The sequence below is a fragment of the Camelus ferus genome, chromosome 20, assembly GCF_009834535.1.
Source record: "Camelus ferus isolate YT-003-E chromosome 20, BCGSAC_Cfer_1.0, whole genome shotgun sequence".
In the NCBI taxonomy this organism is placed as follows: Eukaryota; Metazoa; Chordata; class Mammalia; order Artiodactyla; family Camelidae; genus Camelus; species Camelus ferus.
Genome location: NC_045715.1, coordinates 22,803,025 through 22,824,399, shown reverse-complemented (window position 1 = coordinate 22,824,399; position 21,375 = coordinate 22,803,025). Strand labels below are relative to the sequence as shown.

General features: G+C 36.3%; 1 protein-coding gene and 1 non-coding gene across 2 annotated transcripts in view; one reads left to right on the top strand and one right to left on the bottom strand.

Moving 5' to 3' along the window:
• LOC102523571 (diphosphoinositol polyphosphate phosphohydrolase 1) overlaps positions 1-21,375 on the top strand; it is an 89,312-nt gene that overhangs the window by 27,276 nt on the left and 40,661 nt on the right. Inside the window, exon 2 of the mRNA XM_032462862.1 lies at positions 19,705-19,815. Coding sequence (XP_032318753.1) covers positions 19,705-19,815 — 111 coding nt within the window. The remainder of the gene's footprint in view (positions 1-19,704; positions 19,816-21,375) is intronic.
• Positions 17,108-17,210, bottom strand: LOC116658408. Its single transcript, XR_004313788.1, has one exon. It is a non-coding gene; the product is annotated as a U6 spliceosomal RNA (small nuclear RNA).

Genomic DNA, 21,375 nt, shown 5'->3' with positions numbered 1-21,375 from the left:
GTCTCAGTTATCCTTTTTAAACTAGTTTCTTCAAGTGTGAAATAGAAATACGTCTACTAACATCATCTAATTCCTAGATGTTATTGTGAGAATTAAGTTAGATTGTATTTACATGCATAGCACTTGGGACATTCTAAATTGCTCTAGAAATATTAGTTACAACTGTTACTAATAATTTTATGCATTTAGTTGAGCCTTCATTGGTCCTTTAAAGCAATCCAGCAATAGCATTTTAAAATACATGCAGTATCTTAAAACACATTTTAATGTTTTTTAATAGAATTTATTTTTTAGAGTCACAGCAAAATTGAGTGAAAAGTATAGACTATCTGTGTACCCTCTGCCTCTGCATACTTACAGCCTTCCCCACTGTCACTATCCCCCACCAGAGTGGTACATGTGTCACTGATCCTACATTGATACATCATTATTACCCAGACTCCATAGTTTAGATTAGGGTTCACTCTTGGTGTTATACATTCTTTGGATTTTGATAAATGTATAAGGACATGTATCCATCATTAGAGTATCATACAGAGTAGTTTCACTGCCCTCAAAATCCTCTGTGCGCTGCCTATTCATCCCTCTCTCCCCATAACCCCTGGCAACCAGTGATCTTTTACTGTCTCCATAGTTTTGCCTTTTCCAGAATGTCATATAGTTGGAATTATTACAATATGTAGCCTTTTCCGATTGAATTCTTTCGTTTAGTACTATACATCTAAGGTTTCTCTATGTCTTTTTATGACTTTGATAATGCAACTATAAATAACTTAAATAATGGAAATGAAGTTGCTTAAATAAACTAAGAATTTATTTTTTTCCTATTGCTACTGATCAGGCATTCTATCTTCTTTCAGAAGTTAGGTAATTATTAGGACATTCTTAAAATAGTTTTTACCACTTTACAGCCATTATTTTAAAAAATGAAAAATAACAAGTATTAGTGAGGATGTGGAGAAATAGGATACCTGTGTGTTACTGGTGGGAATGTGAAATGGTTCAGTTGCTGTGGAAACAGTTTGGTGGTTCCTGAAAGTTAAACATAGAATTTTGTTTGACCTTGTAGTTCCACTTACAACCAAATGTCCATCAGTTAATGAATAGATAAAACAATTGCAGTGTATGCATACAATGGATTATTATTAGCCATAAAAAAGAATGAAAGTACTGTTACATGCTACAATGTGGATGAACTCAGAAATGTGCTAAAATGAATGAAGCCAACCTTTTTGTCACATATTCTATGATTCCATTTATATGAAATATGCAAAAGAGGTAAATTCATAGTTACAGAAAGCAGATTGTTGGTTACCAGGGGCTAGAGGTCTGATGTCTGGGATGAGGAGTAACTGCTTAATGGGTATGAGGTTTTATTTTGTGGTGATAAGGGTGTTTTGGAGCTGGAGGCAGTGGTTTCACAACATTGTGAATACTAAGTACTAATTGTTCTTTTACCTAATTGTTCACTTTAAAATGGTTAATTTTATGTTATGTGTATTTCATCTCAAGTTTTTAAAAGTATTCTCTTTAAAGTTTTCCTTTTACAGTGGTTTGTTTTAAATAGCAACTTATAATTCATTATAAATTCATGAATAAATAGGCTTTGTTTTCTACATACTTCGTTAGGTGGGTGTTGTGAGGCCATTTCATTCTCCAAATGTTTTGAAGTACAATTGAGAGACAAATTTAGGATCTAATTGTTAAAGTTTTAGAGGCACTACAAGTTAATTGTTCAGGAATGATGCTTTTCTATAGGAGGGTAATTTTTGTTTCAGCCTCTTGATGGTTGAAAAAAAGGAATGTTAAGGCTAATATAATTTTGAGTTTCTTTACTGTAAGAAAAACATTTATGAGACCTGGCATTAAAAATAAATGAAACAGATCAGCTAAAATTTAGGAAAGATGTGTAGAAGGTATGTTCCAAGAATGGGCAATATTCCACTAAATCTAGCTCTCTTATGGGTTAGCAAAAAAGAAATAGGAAAAGGGGATAGGAGTAATGGCTTTTTACTGACTGATAAAAGCACACGTATAAGTTAACATAGAAATAGACTTTTCCTGGCATTACATTTTAAGGTGCATTTACAGAGCAGGTTCCCCCTATGTGGGGAATCTAAGTGGTATAATGACACTGTCTTTATTTATTCATTTATTTTTGTGGGAGGGAGGTAATTAAATTTATTTTTAGAGGAGGTACTGGGGATTGAACCCAAGACCTTGTGCATGCTAAGCACGCACTCTACCACTTGAGCTATACCGTCTCCCATGACAATGTCTTTAAATGTGGTTTGTAGAAGATTCAGAATTGTTCTTCATTTGGTCATTTTGTAATATTTAATGAGCCCTTAAATTAAACTTACTTTTGAATCGGCAGTACATTTACATTGTTCAAAATTCAAAAGGCCCACGTGAGATGCTGTAAAAATTCTCCCTTTCATACTTAACCCTCTAGTTACTTAGTTTCTTTTCCTGTAGACAACCTGTGTCATCAGTTTCTTATGACTTTTATAATAGATGTTTGATTGTATAGCATTCACTTATACTGATTTTCTATGGAGTTAGAATAATTAAAACATCTTGTCTATAATGAACCCTGTCTCTCCACATTTACTTCTTTTTATTGAGTCATACAGCATTGGAGTGTCTTCAAGCGAAGAACTCTTAGCTATGAATTCTCAATCTTAATGCAGTTGCTACCTAGTTTTCTTCTGTGATTTCTGGTGATACACTCCCCAGCTTCCTACATAGAGTAAATGAAGTGTAATTTGTAGTAAAATAATAGTTTGACAGTTAAATTTAATTCAGTTAGGAACACAAAAATTTGTGAAATATAGTACTTGAAATTACGTAAGAGTATTTTTCCTATAAAAATTACCTTCCCATCGTAGTTTTCTCCTGTGTAGTTCAGTATTCGTTTTGTTCGTAGTATACCATGTACATCTGGCCCTTTTTCAATTCTCATTTTGGTAAGAATGGTAAGCTGGAATTCACACAGACATGGTCAGAATTGGAAAAGAACAGTGGGTTGTGACCTGCCTGCCCTCACTTATTGCACTTCTGGCCCCACCATAAGGCTTGCCTTTCCTGTACATCTGTTTGTGTCATATCTGGGCGGTATAGTATAGCGTGGCAAACTATAGCCATAAAGTAAACCATCATGGTTTACAATACATTGGTGTAAAATAAAAATTTCTTTTTTAGTTTTAAAAATAATTTTCCCTCAGTCATGTGATTATGCTTATGTGTGGAACTGATATTAAGAGTAGCCTGTAGAAATTTAGCATGACTTCTTTTAAATTATAAGCAATAGAATAGAGGTAGGAGCCCATTGTAACGATAACGTAAAGAATAAGCTTAAGAAATGGGTAAGATCTGTGCAAAGGAAAGTTTTCAAATATTATTAAAAGGCTTGAACAAATGGAAAAACATACTGTATTAAGTAGGAAGGTTCTGTATCTTGAACAATTGACAATATCTTGTCAATTCTTGTTAAGTTAATCTATAAATTTAACTCGATCTTTGTAGAAATTATAAGTAATTTTCTTTAAACCACTCAAGCAATTTCTAAAGTTCAAATAGATAAGCAGACAGAGGAATAGCCAATAAAATTCTGAAAAAGAAGAATGAAGGGTGGGAGTGGTGATGTTTAGTCCAGTTAGACCATTGCAAAGCTATGATAGTTAAAATAGAATGCTAGTAAATTGGATCATGAGTAGACAAATGAATCAATAGAACAGAATGCATATATGAACAACTGGCAGATTATCTAGAAAAAAATTAAGTTGGATTATTTACTGCTGTTTATATCAGGATAATTTCCATTGTAGATAGGAAGCATGAACAATTAAAAGAGAACCATAAATTGCTACAAGAAAGCATGAGATAGTTTCATTGCAGTCTTGGATGGGTTAGGAACTTCTAAGTGTGCTATCTAATTCAAGTCATAAAAGGAAAGATTTGAAGGACTTATGTAAGTGGAAAGCTACACCTTGTTAATGGAATAGAAGACATTACAGTTCTCCCCAAATTAATCTTTTAGTTTTTGTATTACTAATCAAAATCTCAGCATTTTTAAAATAGTCGTTCCAAAATATATATGGAAGCACAAAGGGCTAATAGTAGCCAAGACATTTTTTTAAAAGCCTTTTTATTATGGAAAATTTCAAATCTGTACAAAAGTAGACTGGATAGTATAATGAGCCCCCATATACTCCTCACTCAGCTTCTCAGCTTCAGCTGTTACCGACTCATGACTGATTTTGTTTTCATGTATATCCCTATACATTCCTCCCCCTCCTGTATTAGCTTAGATTAAATCTTAGATGTTATAATCTCATTTATAAATATTCAGCAAGTATTTCTAAAAGAGAACACTCTTTAAAAAGAAAATACAATGTCATAATTATACCCTGAAAGTTCATAAAGGAAAGATAAGATAAATGGCTGATATTTCCCCTCAATTTACCATTATTCATCAAATTAAGTTAATGTACATCAAGTATGTTTCAACCCATAGGTACATATTGATAATTTAAAACAAAACAAAACTGAAGGAATCCAGTGAACCAACTAATTAATTTGGGGAATAATGGTAAATTGAGGGGAAATACCATTTATTTGATGTTTCATACCTGATGTTTTAATCCATTGCAGTTATTCTTATGGATCTATTTTTGACCAGTAGGAGCCTCTTCAAGTTGACTCCTGAGTCCTTCTGATATAACCCTAGAGGTTTTGTAATAGCTTCCTTAACATATGGTATAGCAAGATGTTTCAGACTTAACTTGTATGTTTCCTGACTCAGTCATGAAATCAGCCATATCAGGAATGAAAGTACAGTATTCCACAGAAAGAATCAGTATAGATTCTGTGAATATTAAAAGGGTAATAAGGGAATATTATGAATAATTTTAAGGCAATCAAATCAATATTTTAAATGAAATGGGCAAATTTCTTGAAAGACAAGAACTACTGAAGTTGGAACCAACTGGTCCTGGAACCAGTCCCGCTTGGATATCAAAGGATGACTGTATATCAGACCATCATGTTGTACACCTTTAATTTATAGTTTTGTTTGTCAATAAGTTAAATAAATAAATATGAAATATTTCCTCATTAAAGCTGGAGGGGGGAAACTCATCAGATTGGCAAAGTAGAAAAGATCATACAGTTGATTACATAAACACAGAAAGCTTCTACATGGCAAAATCACTATAAAGTCAAATCAACACTCACCAGGCTAATTTATTTAATATATAAAGAGCTTCTCCAAATTAGTAAGAAAAAGACCACTCAATAGACAAATGAGCAAAGGATGTGAAAAGGAAACACAAGTAACTCCTAAATATATGAACCAAAAGGATATGCTATATTTCACTTGTCAAATTGGCCAGTTTTAAAAAAAAATTGAGTAATACCGTGTGTTGGCAGAAATGTGTGGGAACAGTCAGTCTCATGGTACTGGCAGACATATAAGCTGGTGCAACCTCTATGGAAGGCAAACTGCCAGTATTTATTAAAATTACAAATGTGTTTATCTTTGATACAGCAGTTCTTGTCTTAGGTTTTATGAAGAAATTACCTTTACCATGATACAAATGACCTCTGTGTTGCCAAATCCAGTGGTCAGTTCTCAGTCCTCATCTTAAATGACCTCTTAGTAGCATTTAATCCAATTGATCATTCCCTCCCCCTTTCAAACATTTTGCTTGGCTTCTTGCATGCCCCACGCTTGGTTTTCTTTTTCCCTTACTGTTTCTTCTCTGACTCCTTTGTTCGATCCTTTAAAACATTAAAGAGCCCCAGACTCAGGCCATGAGCACTCCAGACTTCTCTAAGTGATCTCATCCAGCCCCAAATTCCACGTACTGCCACATGTCGATTTCCACCTCTGACCTCTTTGCTGAACTGCAGACTCATCTCCAGCTGCCTTCTCAGCAACTCTATTTGTGAGTTGGATAGGCACCTCAGACTTAACACATGCAAAACTGAACTTTTGGTATTACCCTCCAATCTGCTCCTCCCATTGTCTTCCCATTTTGTCCATTTGTTCATGCCAAAGAACTGGAGTTATCTTTGACTTCCTTCTTTTGCTCACAGCCCCCACATCAGGAATTCTATTGACTCTCCCTTTGAAAGAAGAGTCAGAACCTTATCACTCTCTCACTACCCCCACTGCTACCTGTTTAGTCTAAACGATCATCACTTCTTTCCTTGGACTATTATGTAAATCCTCCTAACTAGTCTCCTTATCCCATCCTTGTTCCATCTTGCAGTCTGTTTTCTACACTGCACATCAGTGATTCTGTTAAAATATGTGCTTAAAACCCCTCAGAAGGGGTGTTCTTCTTTACTTGAGATAAGATCCCAACACCTTACCTTCTTAATTTGTTCTGTGAAGCCCTCTGAGACCTCCCCCTTCCGCTGCCTCATTTGCTAATTCTTCTCTAGCCACTCTGGCTTTCTTACTTTGACCCCAAGTACTTCATTGCCTCAGGGCAGGACCTTTGCCTGAGATGCCCTTTCCCTGGAGAGCCAAAGGCTTGTTTCCTCACTTCAATCAGATTTGTACTCAAGACCTTCCCTCACCTCCCTATCTAAAAGAGTACTCTGTTAATTTCTTCTTCCCTATTGACCTTGTTTATCTTGTTACTACATACCATCTGACATTATTTTTTTTTTTTGTCTTCTCCCATTAGATTGTATTTTCCGTAAGAGCAGGGTCTTTGTTTGCTTTTTGTCTAGCCAGAGTGCCTAGAACAGTGATTCACATGGAGTAGATATTCAGTGAATATTGGTTGAACAAGTGAGTGAGTGAGTGAGTGAATATATGAATTCTACCAGTATATTCACATGTGGGAAATTGTTCATGTATAGGGCTATTTATCATAACATTGTTTTAATAGCAGAAACTGGAAATGCCCAAAATGTCCATCAAGAGGTCTGGTTAAATAAATTATGGTACATCTGTATAATAAAAATCTCCAGTAGTTACTGTATGATTTCATTTACATGAAGATTCGGAACAGACAAAACTAATTTGTCTGTAGTGGTATAAATCACAATAGTGTTTGCCTCTGGGTCAGGGACATTGACAGGAAGGAAGTGTAGGGAATTTTCTGGGGAGATAGAGATGTGTATCTTTATAGGGGTGTGGGTTCAAGTGCATGCGTAAGTCAGACTCATGAGACTGTGCCTTGATGGTCTATACATTCCAGTGTGCATGAATTATACTTCAGTTACAACAAAGCACAGTTCCTAAAAATGGAAACAACAGAAACAAATGAATCTAACCATATACCAAGCTTGTGGCATAATCATACAGAAAATAAATCTTTCATGTGACTTTAAAACAGTATTTTGATTGAACATCTCTAGTGGGATCTATCCATAGGCTAAGAACTACAAAGAAATCTTAAACTGTACTTTGTTTTATGGTTAATGGTATTGTTAGTTTGAAACTTTTACATTATGGGACAACTCAGATAGATGATTATGTTATTGTTAGATTCAACATTAAAGAATTTAAGCATTAAATCCAAGAAGTTAAAAAGCTTAGTACCTTTTAATCTGAAATGGAAATACCAGTGTGACACATGATTTATTTTTCTTTTCAATTATTATTCTTTTATTTTCTTTCTAATAGTACATATTTCTTGTCTGTCATTGAAAAGGCTTAGAAGCAATGACAACATAATAGCATCTAGTACCTAAATTGAAGTCTTTAAATGTCATTTCCCACTAAAAGGAACAGGGGCTCCTTAGAGAAACAGTTGAATTTACATCTGGAGCCAGAAGTACTTAACATGAGCTTGAGATATCATACAATAACAAACAGCAAGAAAACTATCCAAGATTAAAGATTTATGTCAGAAAGACATGAGTTAAACAAGATTTGTGAAACATTACTGGTAGTATCTGTGTGGTAGGTGTATGGGTGGTTACTACAGTTCTTCAACTTATCTGTATGCTTGTCAGTTTTTATAATGAAGTGCTGGAGAAAAAGGGGACAGGAGCCACCCTGAAGCTGTTCTGGCTGGTTAAAGATGGGAGCATCAAAAGATAAATGACTGCATTTGACTGAAACACTGAAATATAAAAATCTAGTCAATGATGCAGCAATAACAAGGTGTGTGGGGGTTGCTTAGGCACTATCTCATTATTCTGAAAATTAGTAAATAAGGAGGAAAAAAATCAAGCATTTACTTCGCCTTTCCTATATTTACCTCTACTCAAACAGTCAAGGAAGGAAATTGCTTCTTTATAGAATTCCAGCTAATTAATAACTATAGAAGGGACAATAGAATCAGTAAATGACCACTTACATTCCCTAATGAGATCATGGATATAGATGGCTGTCATTAATAGATACTAAAACCATTAAATGAAAGGCTGATGGTGAGTTCTATAATGGACATCATGTGACAACATTTAAAACCACAATTTTATCTTCTCATCACTAAAAATGTTGTCAGATCTTATGTAACTCGCAGTGCAGTGTGATAGGAGGCATGTAGCACCATCAGTGAAGTTTTCTTGCCAAAACACCAAATCCCAGACTGATCAAGCTTCAAGATCTAATGACCTGGGTACAGGAAATACGGGGTCTGCTAGAGGAGCAAGTTGACTGTTACCACAAGGGACAGCATTAGCAAATGCAAGAACTGAGAAATACTACAGGATAAATGATCTGTTTTGTTCAACAAATAAATGACTTGAAAACAAAGAGCCAGGTCAGGGAACTGTTTTAGACTAAGACTTGTCATATCAACCAAATGCAATGTATGGACCTAGTTTGGTTCTTCATTTAAATAAACCAATTCTAAAATAACATTTTCAAAACAATCGGAGCAATTTGAATATGGCCTATTTAATAGATGGTTATAGGAAATTGTTAATTTTTTTAGGTATAATAATGACATTATTTTTTTTAAGCCCTTATCTGTTAGTGGTATATAATTGAAAGTATTTAGTGGTAAAATATATTGATATCTGGGATTTGCTGTAAAATATCCTGGGAGTAGGGAATAGGTAAAACACGGAGAAACATTAATAATTATTTAAGCTGAGTAATGAATACTTGGAGATTCATTATATTTTCTCTCTACTTTGTCTATGTTTGGAATTTTCTAAAAGAAGTTTTAGAAAATACCACATGATCATTAAAAAAAAAAAAGGAAGTTCTTTGGTATGTAGTGATGAAATGATCCCCATGATTTAAGTGAGAACGTGAGATACAACAGTGTGTATGTTGGGTTACTATTTGTGTTAACAAAGATGAAAGAAAATAATATTCAAGACATCTTCATAAGAAGTGCCTCTGGAGATGGAGGTAGGAGACAAGGTCTCTCATTGCATATTCTTTTGTACCTTTTCAACATGTGCAGTGTGTACTGTTGAAAAAATAGATTCTAAAAAAATAGAATTAGGAACTACAATTCTAGACACATAAACTTGTGTAATTTTAGAACAATAGATTGTTAATGGTGGAAGAGTTTTAGAGATTATTTGGACTACCTCATTTAGAAACAAAGCTGAATTGTATACATATATATATTTTTTAATTTTTTGCAGTTGTGTGGCTGATTGGCTGGAAGAGGCAGACTTGTAACCTGTCTCCTGACCGTCCTCTATAAAGTAGACAGCATACAACTGTGATTTAAATTTTAACATCTTAAATTAGATTGAAGGGGGAGGGTATAGCTCAAGTGGTAGAGCACATGCTTAGCATGCAGGAGGTCCTCGGTTCAGTCCCCAGTGCCTCCAAAAGTAAATCAACCTAGTTACCTCCCCTCACCAAAATAAAACAATTAAATAATACAATAGTAAATAAAACATAAAGCTATTAAATTAGATTGAAATATGATTAATATATTGGGGACACAATACCTGCCTTTTTACAGCGTATTCCTATAGCTCTAAGACTGTGTGTGGGAAAATAATGCAGTTTATGGATGTCAGGAATGCTGTTCCTGTGGCCTCATTTGTTTTAATGACCTCAAGAAACATGAGCATTCTAAATATTTCATTCACCCCATTTGGCTTTCAGAAATTTCCTAGGGAATAATGCTTGGCATTCTTTTGGGTCAATTATAAAAGTCTTCAATGCTTGTTCTAAAATATTCAAGCTGTACACAAGGTTTTAAAGTGAAATGCCTCCTCCTCCTTAGAGCCGTTGATTGTACTGTACAGAGACAACTATTGTTTCTTGGGTGAATGCTTTCAAATGGACTTCTAAATTGTGGTTTTGAAGTTCTCACAATATACAGAGAGTGTAGGAAGCTTAAGTTCTCCTGTAGTATCTCAGACTATTTTTCCCTTTCCCACCTGCTCCTCTCCTGTATTTCTTTTTTGAGAAATGGATATCTCTGTCCAACTATTGACCTCAGTTAGAAACCATAGCTTCTACATCCCTTTCACTGCACCCTCATTTCTGACTAGTTACTGGCTCCTGTCATTGCTGTCTCCTAAATATGACTTGAACCCACTTGCTGTTTCCCATCTCCAGGGATGCTGATTATATGCTGCTCCCTTATTCTCTGACTGAACTCTCTGCCCCACCTCCCCATCACTCATTCAGCCTCCATATTCATGCTTCTGAAACACAAGTGAGATTGCCATTTTCCTCCCCCAAAACCAAGGAGGATTCCCAGTTGCCTTCAGTTGTTGTAACTCTTTGATGAGCTTTTTATACGGACTTTTTATACTGGTCTCAGTTAATTTAGCAGCCTTCTCTGTTGCACACTTCCTCCTTCTTGTCACTTACCCTTCACGGTATCAAACTAGTTGAATTTCTCGGCATACCCTGGGATAATGTACTGTTGCCCGCATCTGTGGCTTTGTAATTGCAGTGCCCCTTGTCTGGAACACCTCTCTTTTCTAGTCTCAGTAAATTTCTCCTCTAGGCCCAGATCAAATGTTCCCTCTTGAGCAGTATTCTGAGGTCCTCTCAGAATCTTCTTTCCTCCTTAGTTGTCCTTATGAACATGATGATATGCCTCCTTGGGCCCTTCATTAGATTAAGGGCTGGCAAACTTTTTCCATAAAGGACCAGTTAGTAAATATTTTTGCCTTTATGGGCCACAGTGATCTCTGCGAAGACTTCTCAACTTTGCCATTGTAGCTTGAAAGCATCCATTGACTAGGTAAATGAATGAGCATGGCTGTGTTCTAATAAAGTTTATTTATGGACACTACAATTTGAATTTGATTCTTTTCAACCCTTTGAAAATGTAAAGACCATTCTTAAGTCATTAGCCATAGAAAAATAGGTGGTAGACTAGATTTGACCCATGGGCCACAGCTTGCCAGATCTTGAATTAGAGAGTGGGCTATTCAAGTGTAGGCTTTATATATTTTTATGTATCTTTGCGCACCTCCCCTCCATGCCTCAGTTCATTTCTAAGCAAATAATGACTAGACAGCAGTGTCTTTTGAGTAAATGCTTAAGTAAAGAATTACTTGAAATATGCTAGTTTCTAAACAAATGTGAAAAATAATGAAACTTCACATTGAGAATTATTAGTCATTTTTTTGTATTTATTAATAAACATTTCCAGAAAAGAAAGTGTAAGAAAAAGTTGCATAATTTAGAGGAGTTCACAGTCCCTTGCTCTGTAGAAGACAGCTCTGGCCAGGAAAGATGTAAAATAAACAAATTGTCTGTTCATAGAAGGGAATAGTGGAAAGTGCTTCAGATTCTTAATTTGAATCAAAGACTAGTTTAAAGTGTCTTCTCCATCTTTTCCTTTTCCTTGTACCTGGCCTGGAGAAAATCATGCCATAGCTTTATCCAGTAGTGGCTAAGTTTTCAGAGGATTTTTCATATGGGGCTAGCTACATGACGAATGTACCAGGCTCTCGGTCCCCTAATGGTCAGTCAGGCATATAGACTATGGTTTGAATCCTGGCTCATTGCTGACCCTTTCTTTGCCCTTCACCACATCACCAAATCATCTGTTTTGTTTCCTCATCCCTGTAATGGCGATAATTATATAATGCCTGGCTTGTATGATTGTTTGAAAACTGGAGGTAGTATATTAAAAATAGAGTATGTCAAATAGCAGCATCTAGCATAAAGTGAGCAGTGAGTGAATACTACCTGCTGTTGTTCTTATTTACTTCCCCCCATGTTAGTCTTTTTTTTTCTTTTTTTCCCAGCAGTATTTACAAGAGTTGTGGGAGGGGGTTAAGATTTACAGGAACAACTCAATCATTCCAATAAGTTATGCTCAGACAGTGTGATCTAGCAACTTTAAGACTTTGTTTTTATTTTTATGTAACCCCAAATACAGACAACTTTACTGGTTTCTTTAGTCCTCTTTTTAGAAATTAAAAAAGTTATTGAATACCAGGCAGTATAAAGTGCTGTGTGTGGTTATCTTAACATTTGGACATTAATTTGGAGAGACAGGGCAGGATACTCAATCCCTTAGAACTCTAGCAGTATACGCCATACCCTTGGACTCATACTTAAGAATAATATTTGTGTATAATAGTTTATATCTGTGACTACCTTTTTATATTGCAGAGTAAAAACTACAGAATATCTGTTCATAGCACAGTCTTTGTACTAGGCAGGGAATTTCCTCTTTTGTTAAATAAACAACCTGATTAGCTAGATAAAATAAAGGGATTTTGTAAACTGACTGCTTATGTCAACTTTTTCCTCCTTTTTATCAGTATTTTGAGCTCTTGGGTGGGGGAAAATAGCAAAAAGATAAAATGGCTCTAAAACTCTGGAATTGAAACTATTAGCTCTTGGCCCTATGATAATTTATTGCTTTAATTTGAACAAGTTATTTTAACTCATACTCAGCTTTACTTATCTATTAAATATTTTATAGGTCCTTGTGTGCAAGAACTTGTGGCAGCTGTTTTTTAAACCATTCTGTAAAAAAAAAATAGTAATTTTATTTGGAATCCAAACAACTGCAGATAATTATTCACTATTATGTTGGTCTTATTTTTTAAGAAGGGATGCATAAATGGTTAGAACATGCTTAACTGTAGAAGCAGTTTTCAGGGCATGTCACAGATTTGACAGGGTGCAGCCTTTATGCCATCTGGGCTACCAGCAGAGCTATCTGGCAGTAATGGCATTGTTGACAAGTTGTCAAATGCCAGGGGCATTGCATTGTTGGAATTGAGATTATGTGAGGTGCATTACTATAGGGAGTTTTCTGGAAATTAGTAATATGTCTAAGATACATAGCTTGCTAACCAGGATTTTCCATGATGTAGATTATCACCATAGATAATTGATTTTTTAAAGAAAATATTTCCAGAACTTTAACCTGGGATACCTAGAGTATAGCTACCCCTGCTATACTATTGGCAGTGGGAATGGAAACTTGCCAGACACCAAGGGGAGTGGAAGGTACGTAGTGGGAGTGGGATTGGCTTCTCCAGCCAGAGCTTTGCAAATGCACATATTCTCTCCTTTATTAGTCTTATCATGGCTGGAAGGGAACGAGAACATTGTTTCTCAGATCTCTGTCTCTTTCTCTCTTTTTAGCTCCAGTCCCACATTTATATGATTATCTACTAGAAATATTATTAGACATCTCATTGAACTCTCAGATTCTTATGTTCAGACAACAACTTCCCTGTGGTTCCCTCCTCCACTCACCCTTCCACATTCTCCTTGGAAGGCAGTTCCACCACTGACCTGGCCCACATCCTGTCAGTCACCTGGGCCTGTGGACTCTTCCTTCTATATATCTGAAATCTGTCACTTCCTTCCAACATGCACTTTTTTCCTCGTTCTTTCTCAGCCTGAATTAACTGCAGACACATACCTGTTACCAGGTTTGCCCATCTCCAGCCCAAGTCAGAGTGACCTTTCTAAAATCCAAATTAGGTTATGTCATTTCTCGGCTCTAACAACTTCAGTTACTTACCCACTGTCCTCAGGTTTCAGTCCAAACTCTTTATAATTGGACCCCGGCCTTTTTGTTCAACCTTCGTAAGTAACCCCATCTGTATGCTCTCTGCACTTTTTTTTTTTTTTTTTTAAAGCTGTTGTTTCTTCTCTCAGCCACTGGTCCATTTTTTCACTTGCTCATCAAACATTTATTGGCCAGTTATACGGGTCAAGCTCTGTGCTTAAGGATAGAGTGTGAGGCAATCAACAGGTCCTGAAATCTTTCACTGACCTTTCACACTGTTAGTCAGGATAGACTAGGTTATGCTGCCATAACAAATTTAGCCTGAAATCTCATTGTTTTAACACAACAGAGTTTTATTACTTGTGAAGATCCCTATCAGTTATGGGTTTTCAGAGGTCTTCTATCTTCTATTCAGGGTGCTCAGGCTTATAGTTATACCAGCTGGAACTCACTGTGAGTTGGTCACTGTGACAGAGGAGAGAGACTAGATGGGCCTCTCCCTGTCTCAGCCCAAAAGTGACCTGTGTCCCTTCTGCTCATATTTCATTACCCAGAGCTAGTCAGGTGGTCCCATGTAACAGCAAGGGGAGGTTGGATACTGTAGAAAAGAACATGAAATATCTGGTGAACATTATGGTCCTTAGCACAGTCACTGAAATATAATCAGTCACCCTACTTCTTGTTGGTCTCATCCACTGGACTTTAAATTTTTCTGAAGCTGAGGCTCTGCAGCTGAGGCTGTATTTGCCTTGCTTTGTGTCCCAGCACATGGGCATACAGTAGGCTTCTGATGATTATTTTGGTTGAATAAATATCCTTTTCGAACTTGGATTCAACTCAAGTCACTTCCCTTAAGAAACTGTCCGTTACCACCCCTCTACTACCTCCCCCTACCCTGGGTTAGGTGTCTCTTTTCAGTGTCATTGTGGTATCCTGTGCATACCTCAACCAAAGCACTTGTCGCCCTGTATTAGTACTCTTTAAATTGTTCTCTTTCCACTAGTTACTCAGTTTAGATCTTTAGGGCGAGGACTGGCTTTCTTTTATATATATCCTTTTGAAAATTCGTATTAAGCAATATTAAAGCAATTTTTAAAAACCTAAGAAATTAAACATTACTGTTTCACCTGAAGCCCTTTATGTAAATCTCCTTCCCACTAGGTGTATCATTCCCATACATTTCTTTATTCTGTCACTGTACACATGTCCCTAAGTGATATAATGATTTTTCCCTGTGTCCATGTGGATACCATATTGTCCCAGGAGGTCCACGTGTATCGTGAATCGAAGAGTTCGTATATGGATGGATGTGTTTTGTGGGTTCATTTATCCATCTCTGTATGGGTATCACCTGTCTTAATGACAAGAGCTTCACAGAAGGTCTGATAGCTGGTTGGCCAGTCCCCCACTTTGATCTGCCTCAAGATTGCAGAGGTTTTAATCTCTGCATCTCCCATTCCTGGCTTATGATAATGCCTAATGAATATTTGTTGAATAAATGACAAATTCTTTTTTTTTCTTGGTGTGTCATTTTCAGAATTTTTTAGGAGCTTTGCCATTTAATTTCTTTTTAGATAATTGGTATTTAAAAATCAAGTTTCAGAATAAGAATTTACTGATCAGTACCCCACTTACTATTTTATAAGGTAGGAAGGAGTAAAGCCTCTGGTTAAAGTAAGGAATATTTTGTTTTGGTTTTTGCAGTGCATTTTCAATGGGTTGTCAAGGAAACTTACTGAGGGGAAGAACCTATTTATTGGTAATAGCATTTGCTTTGAACTATGACTGCAAAGTAATGTGGCTTGTTTTCTCCAGCCTCAGGATGATATGTAGCCTTACTTCATACAGTCATGCTTTGAATGTACAAAACAATAACACTGGCTAGATTTACTAGTTAATATTTCACATTGATTGAAATTTAGAAATTAAATTATACTGTTATAATATGTTACAGGTTTCCTTTTCTTTGCTTTAGCTTTGAAATGTCTCTGTAAAGGTCTTTCATTTGGACTGTAACCTAATTGGATGGCCCTAGTTGGCATTTGAAGCAAATGCTTAGGTTTATAATGTCTAGTTGACACTTTGCCAGGAAGTGGGAGAACTCTAGGAAGAAGGATTACATGTTGTTATGTATTTAACAATCAGTAAAGGATTAACCCATTTGTCAATTTTTTCTTCTTGAATCTCTCTTGTCAATTAGGTAGAATATTACTTAAACGTTATTGTCTAGACTCTTTGGAGGACTTTTTTTGTTTACACTTTTTGGCTTGAATTAACAAACATGATTATACTTGGGTTTATTTCTCTTTTGATAAGGAATTTTTAAAAATGTAATATTAGCCACAATTATTAAGGAGAATGGATGTGGCAGTGATCTCCTTTTTCCTTAATGAAAATAGTATATTACTTTAGCTTTATAATTTAATATAATAAAATTAAGGATAATCTTCTGGAAGGCCAGTCCTCTGACATGTAGACTCTGAAGAAGAAAGTAATGGCACTGACTACATTAGCTTTTAAAAAATTACTGAGATTTTATAAAGCGATGGACACCCCATCAGGAGATTTGTGAGAAGAAAATAAAAATTGATGCTTTCATGAATGGATCATACTAAGTGAAATAAGCCAGAAAGAGAAAGAAAAATACCATACATGATATCACTTATATGTGGAATCTAAAAAAAGGACACAAATGAACTTATTTACAAAACTGAAACAGACTCACAGTCATAGAAAACAAAGTTATGGTTACCAGAGGGGAAAGGAGGGGTGGTGGGAATTCCAGATTTGCAGATAACTAACTACTATATACAAAATAGATAAACAACAAGGTCCTACTGTATATCACAGGGAACTATATTCACTACCTTGTAATAAACTGTAATGAAAAAGACTATGAAAAGGAAATATATATGTATAACTGAATCACTATGCTGTACACCAGGAATTTTTTAAAAGATTAAAAAATTACTGTGATATGAAAACTGATTTTATTGAGCTAAAGTTCACATAACATAACAACCATTTTATTTATTTATTTGGTTGGTTTTAAAATAGTTTAATTAAGAATTATTTCCAATTTACAGATCACGTTTGGAATAAAATGACAACTATTTATGTACCCAGTGCTACCAGAGCATAGCATTTACTCATTTTCTTTCTTTTTTAATTTTTATTTCTTATAACAACCATTTTATTTTATTTTATTATTTTTTTGAAATATGGAACGCTTCACAAATTTGCATGTCATCCTTGCACAGGGGCCATGCTAATCTTCTCTGTATTGTATAACAACCATTTTAAAGTGTACAAGTCAGCGGCATTTAGCAACCACCACTTCTATCTAGTTTCAAAACACTTTCCTCATTCCAAAATAAAACCTTGTACCCATTAAGCAGTTATTCCCTATTTGTCCCTTCCTCCAGTCCCTGGCAACCACCAATCTGCTTTCTGTCTCTATGGATTTACCTCTTCTATATATTTTATATAAATGGAATTATACAATATGTTGACTTTTTGAGTCTGGCTTTCCCTTACCATAATGTTCTTAAAGTTCATCCACTGTGTCACATGTATCAGAACTTCATTACTTTTTATGGCTAAATACTAATCCTTGTATATATATGCCACATTTTGTTTAGCCATTCATCCATTGAAAGACATTTGAGTTGTTTCTGTTTTGGTTCTTGTGAAAAAATGCTACTATGAACATTTGTGTCTAAATGTTTGAGTACCTATTTTCAGTTCTTTGGGGGTATGGTATATACCTGAGAGTGGAATTGCTACACCAAATGGTAATTTTATGTTTAACTTTTTTCAGGAACCACCAGACTGTTTTCCACAGTGCCTAAAATATTTTACATTCCTACCAGCAATGTATGAGGGCTCCAGTTTCTCTACATTCTTGTTAGTACTTGTTCTTTATAAAATTATAGCCATTCTAGTGGGTGTAGTGATATCTTATGGTGCTTTTACTTTGTACTTTCCTAGTGACTAATGATGTTGAGTACCTTTTCATGTGCTTATTGGCTATTTGTATATCTTCTTTGGAGAAATGCTATTTGTTGTTTTGTCAGAGTTGTAAGAGTTCTTTATATATTTTTGGATACTGGACCCTTATCAGATGATTTACAAATAAATATTTCCTCCCTTTCCGTAGGTCGTGTTTTCACATTCTTGATAATGTCCTTTGATGCACAAAAGTTTTAAATTTTGATGAATTTGAATTTATCAGGGTTTTTTTGTTTTGTTTTGCTTCTCAAGCTTTTGTTGTCATGTCTAAGAATTTGCCCTATCTTACCAAATCCAAGGTCATTAAGATTTATCCCTGTTTATAGTTATAGCTCTTATATTTAGGTTGCTGGTCCATTTGAAGTTAATTTTTGTATATGGTGTGAAGTAGGAGTCTAATGAGTCTTATTTAAAAGCTTAATTTCACAGAACCTCTACGTTGTATTTTTAGTATCACTTGATTAAACATATACACCAATCAAATACTACTGTGGACTTTATCTTAAATTATTCTGCGTTGTATTAATCAAAGCAGAGTTTATATACATTTAAAAATAGTGCTTGTAAGTATAAGACATTATTTTCTCAGTCCATGGGCTCTGTCTTAGTGACTGTATATGGACTCATGGATTTCCTTCTTATAACTCTGTAGTCCCCTCTGAGTCTGCAGACCACAGATTTTGTAGAGGAACATCAGGAGACTCTATCACGACAGGAAGAAAAGGGATAAAAGATGAAGAAAAAGGTAGAATTTCCGAGGCCGCATAGTTGCAGAGCCCTTAAGGGGGAGAGAGGAGATGACTGGAAGGTAGGTAACTAGAAGTCAGTGGTGGGGTCTGTGAGAGCTAGAGAGGAGGGAGTGATATTTTGTGGCAACAAGGATCACTGCAGAGTAGAGGTTAAGTGCTGGAGGGTGGAGGGGTGGGTGGGGAATATGGTTTGGAGTAGGGATGGAGGCTCAGAAGACATCATCAGAAAGTGGTTGTTTAGGGAGCAGTTGAGGATTCCTTTAGTTTTGGAAATAATGCCAACCCAGCTCTACCTCCAAATGAGGAGTCCAGCTATTTAGCATCTGTCCTAGAGAGTGGTAAGGAAAAAGAACTAGGGAAGTTCTAGATTTTATTTCAACCATGACTAGAATGTTGGTTACGTTTGAATTAGTAACCTGTATTCTGAAACGGTTTTGTGTATGTGTTTGGTTGCTTTCTTTTCATTTCTTAATAAAATTTCCTAGTAGAAGAATCCCAGTTTTATCTCAGCTGAAAGTATGATGCAAAGAAATGTTTCCACTCCTCATGTTAGAGAGACGGTTAGGTTCACAGAGCACACTTAGAGCTTAGGATGATGTGTAGTATTGGCCTGTGGCCATCTGATGGGAGTGGGAACTGGGACACACAGGAATGAGAACCTTGAAGAGAAAGTTGGGACTGTGGTGCCAGCTAGGCCAAGGCCAGCTCTTGACAGCACTCACAGGCTCATCAGTGACAGTCCTTTTTTTAAAGTGTCATTGTCAGCTCTGTGTTCAAAGGGCTTTAGAGAAAGGAACAAAGGAGAGGATAGATAGGACAAGTGGCTAAGAGTCTGAGGGGGAGGGTACACTGGTTCAGATGCCCTTCTGCTTTCAATAGACAGATTGTCTGCTTTTCAAACAAACAAAAGCTACCCTACAGGAAGTGATTTGGAGAGGTAAAAACAAAGAATGAGTCTTAGGTACTTTTTTTATTGTGATGTTTAAACTCTGAATTTGTATGAATGTGTCTTTTTTGAGTTTTTAACTGTCCATGCCACCTCTGACTTCCAGGTGCTACTTGTGAGCAGTAGTCGCCATCCAGACCGATGGATTGTCCCTGGAGGAGGCATGGAGCCGGAGGAGGAGCCAAGTGTGGCAGCAGTCCGTGAAGTCTGTGAGGAGGTATGCCTTGAGAAGAAAGGGTGCAGCTGTACCCTGTAATCGTGAACTTGTCATGTCTGTATAGCTCTGAAATTATCGCCACTCACTGAATGAACAGACTCACGGTCACAGAAAGAAGGCAAGGAAGGGGTGATCAGATTATCACATGGTAATGTTTATCAGGCACTCTATGGAAGGGGAAGGCTTACTGTAGTGACTGTATCTGATTATACCAGACAGTCTTTTGTGATTTCCCAGGGATCTCTTCCAACACTGCCTCTGTTACCTGTGGCAAAAAATCGAGACTCAAATGGTTCATGAGCCGTATGAAATAAGAGGAATAGGCAGTTTTGGCATAAGTGGCTTATTCTCATTAACCCTTGAATGAGGAAGAAGTGGCCCTTGTTCTCCTATGCTTCCTGGGTCCTGGCAATAGAATAGTGGCTAAAGAAACAATTCTGGTAGCCATAAGCTGTTAATGGTACATCTTGAGAGATAAGAGTATCTTTTATTTAGTGACATGATATTCAACATACATGTATTGAATTCTTGGGCCATGCCCAGTATATCTTACTAGATACTCCAGAATAAACAGTCAAAAGAAATAAAGTCTTGGTTCCCTTATTTCAAGAGCTTACAGTTTTGTTGGGGGAACTGAGAAACAATCTGCAATTCAAAACCAGGAGGAAGGAACTAACGTTTCTCCATAGCCTCTTGCAGCAACAGTGTTCTCTGCTCTGCTTACGTTATCTCATTTAGGAGTCCTAACTCAGTGGTGTCAGTTTTACCACCCCACTTACTTGTCCTGGTCAGATAGATAGTGCTTTTTAGACCCACTTTCTTGTTCCCGAGGAGAGTTAAGACCGATTCTAAGGACATGTAAAATAGAGCTTAGAAGGAAAAAAATCTAAATTCTACATTTCTTTTGGTTTGAGCCCTTGCTGATGTCTTCTTGGACTAATTTAACTTTGGAATACCCCAGGAATTCTTTCCTTGCTGTAAACTCCTGCAGACTTATGTTGGCTCATGTTGCTCTCGTTTTATCATGTATCTGGTATCTATCACTAGGTTGTAACTTCAGAGGACAAAGATTATGTTTCCCATTCTAAATCCTCCCTTCCTGTGCCTAGTACACAGCTGGGTGAACAGAAGGTAATGAATACATGCTTCTAGGACAGATGGAACTGTGGACGGTGCATAAAAGTCCTGAAGAAATACCCAACTGGAAATTATCAGAGTTCTTTTTGACCCAGAAGATTTCACAATTCAAATAAATGTGGTAGGGCCAGTTGGTGGACCTAAGCTACAAAATTTTGATTTAAATCCATTGGCTTCTGAAGCACCTAAGGCAAAAGTGATGTTTGACAGAGTTACCACAGCTCCGTGGATTCAGACAGGTTGTTGGAAGACCTGAAGTAGACTGATGGTTCTAGAATAGAGAGAAAGGAAAAAATTCAGAGACCTTGGGCAAAACTTGCTACTTGGTTTTAAAAGTTGTAGGAGGGGAGTCTGACAGCTTTACCTTTGTGGAGCACACCAGGAAAGCCGGAGAGAGATGTCAAATTGTTGTTACTGTTGTTG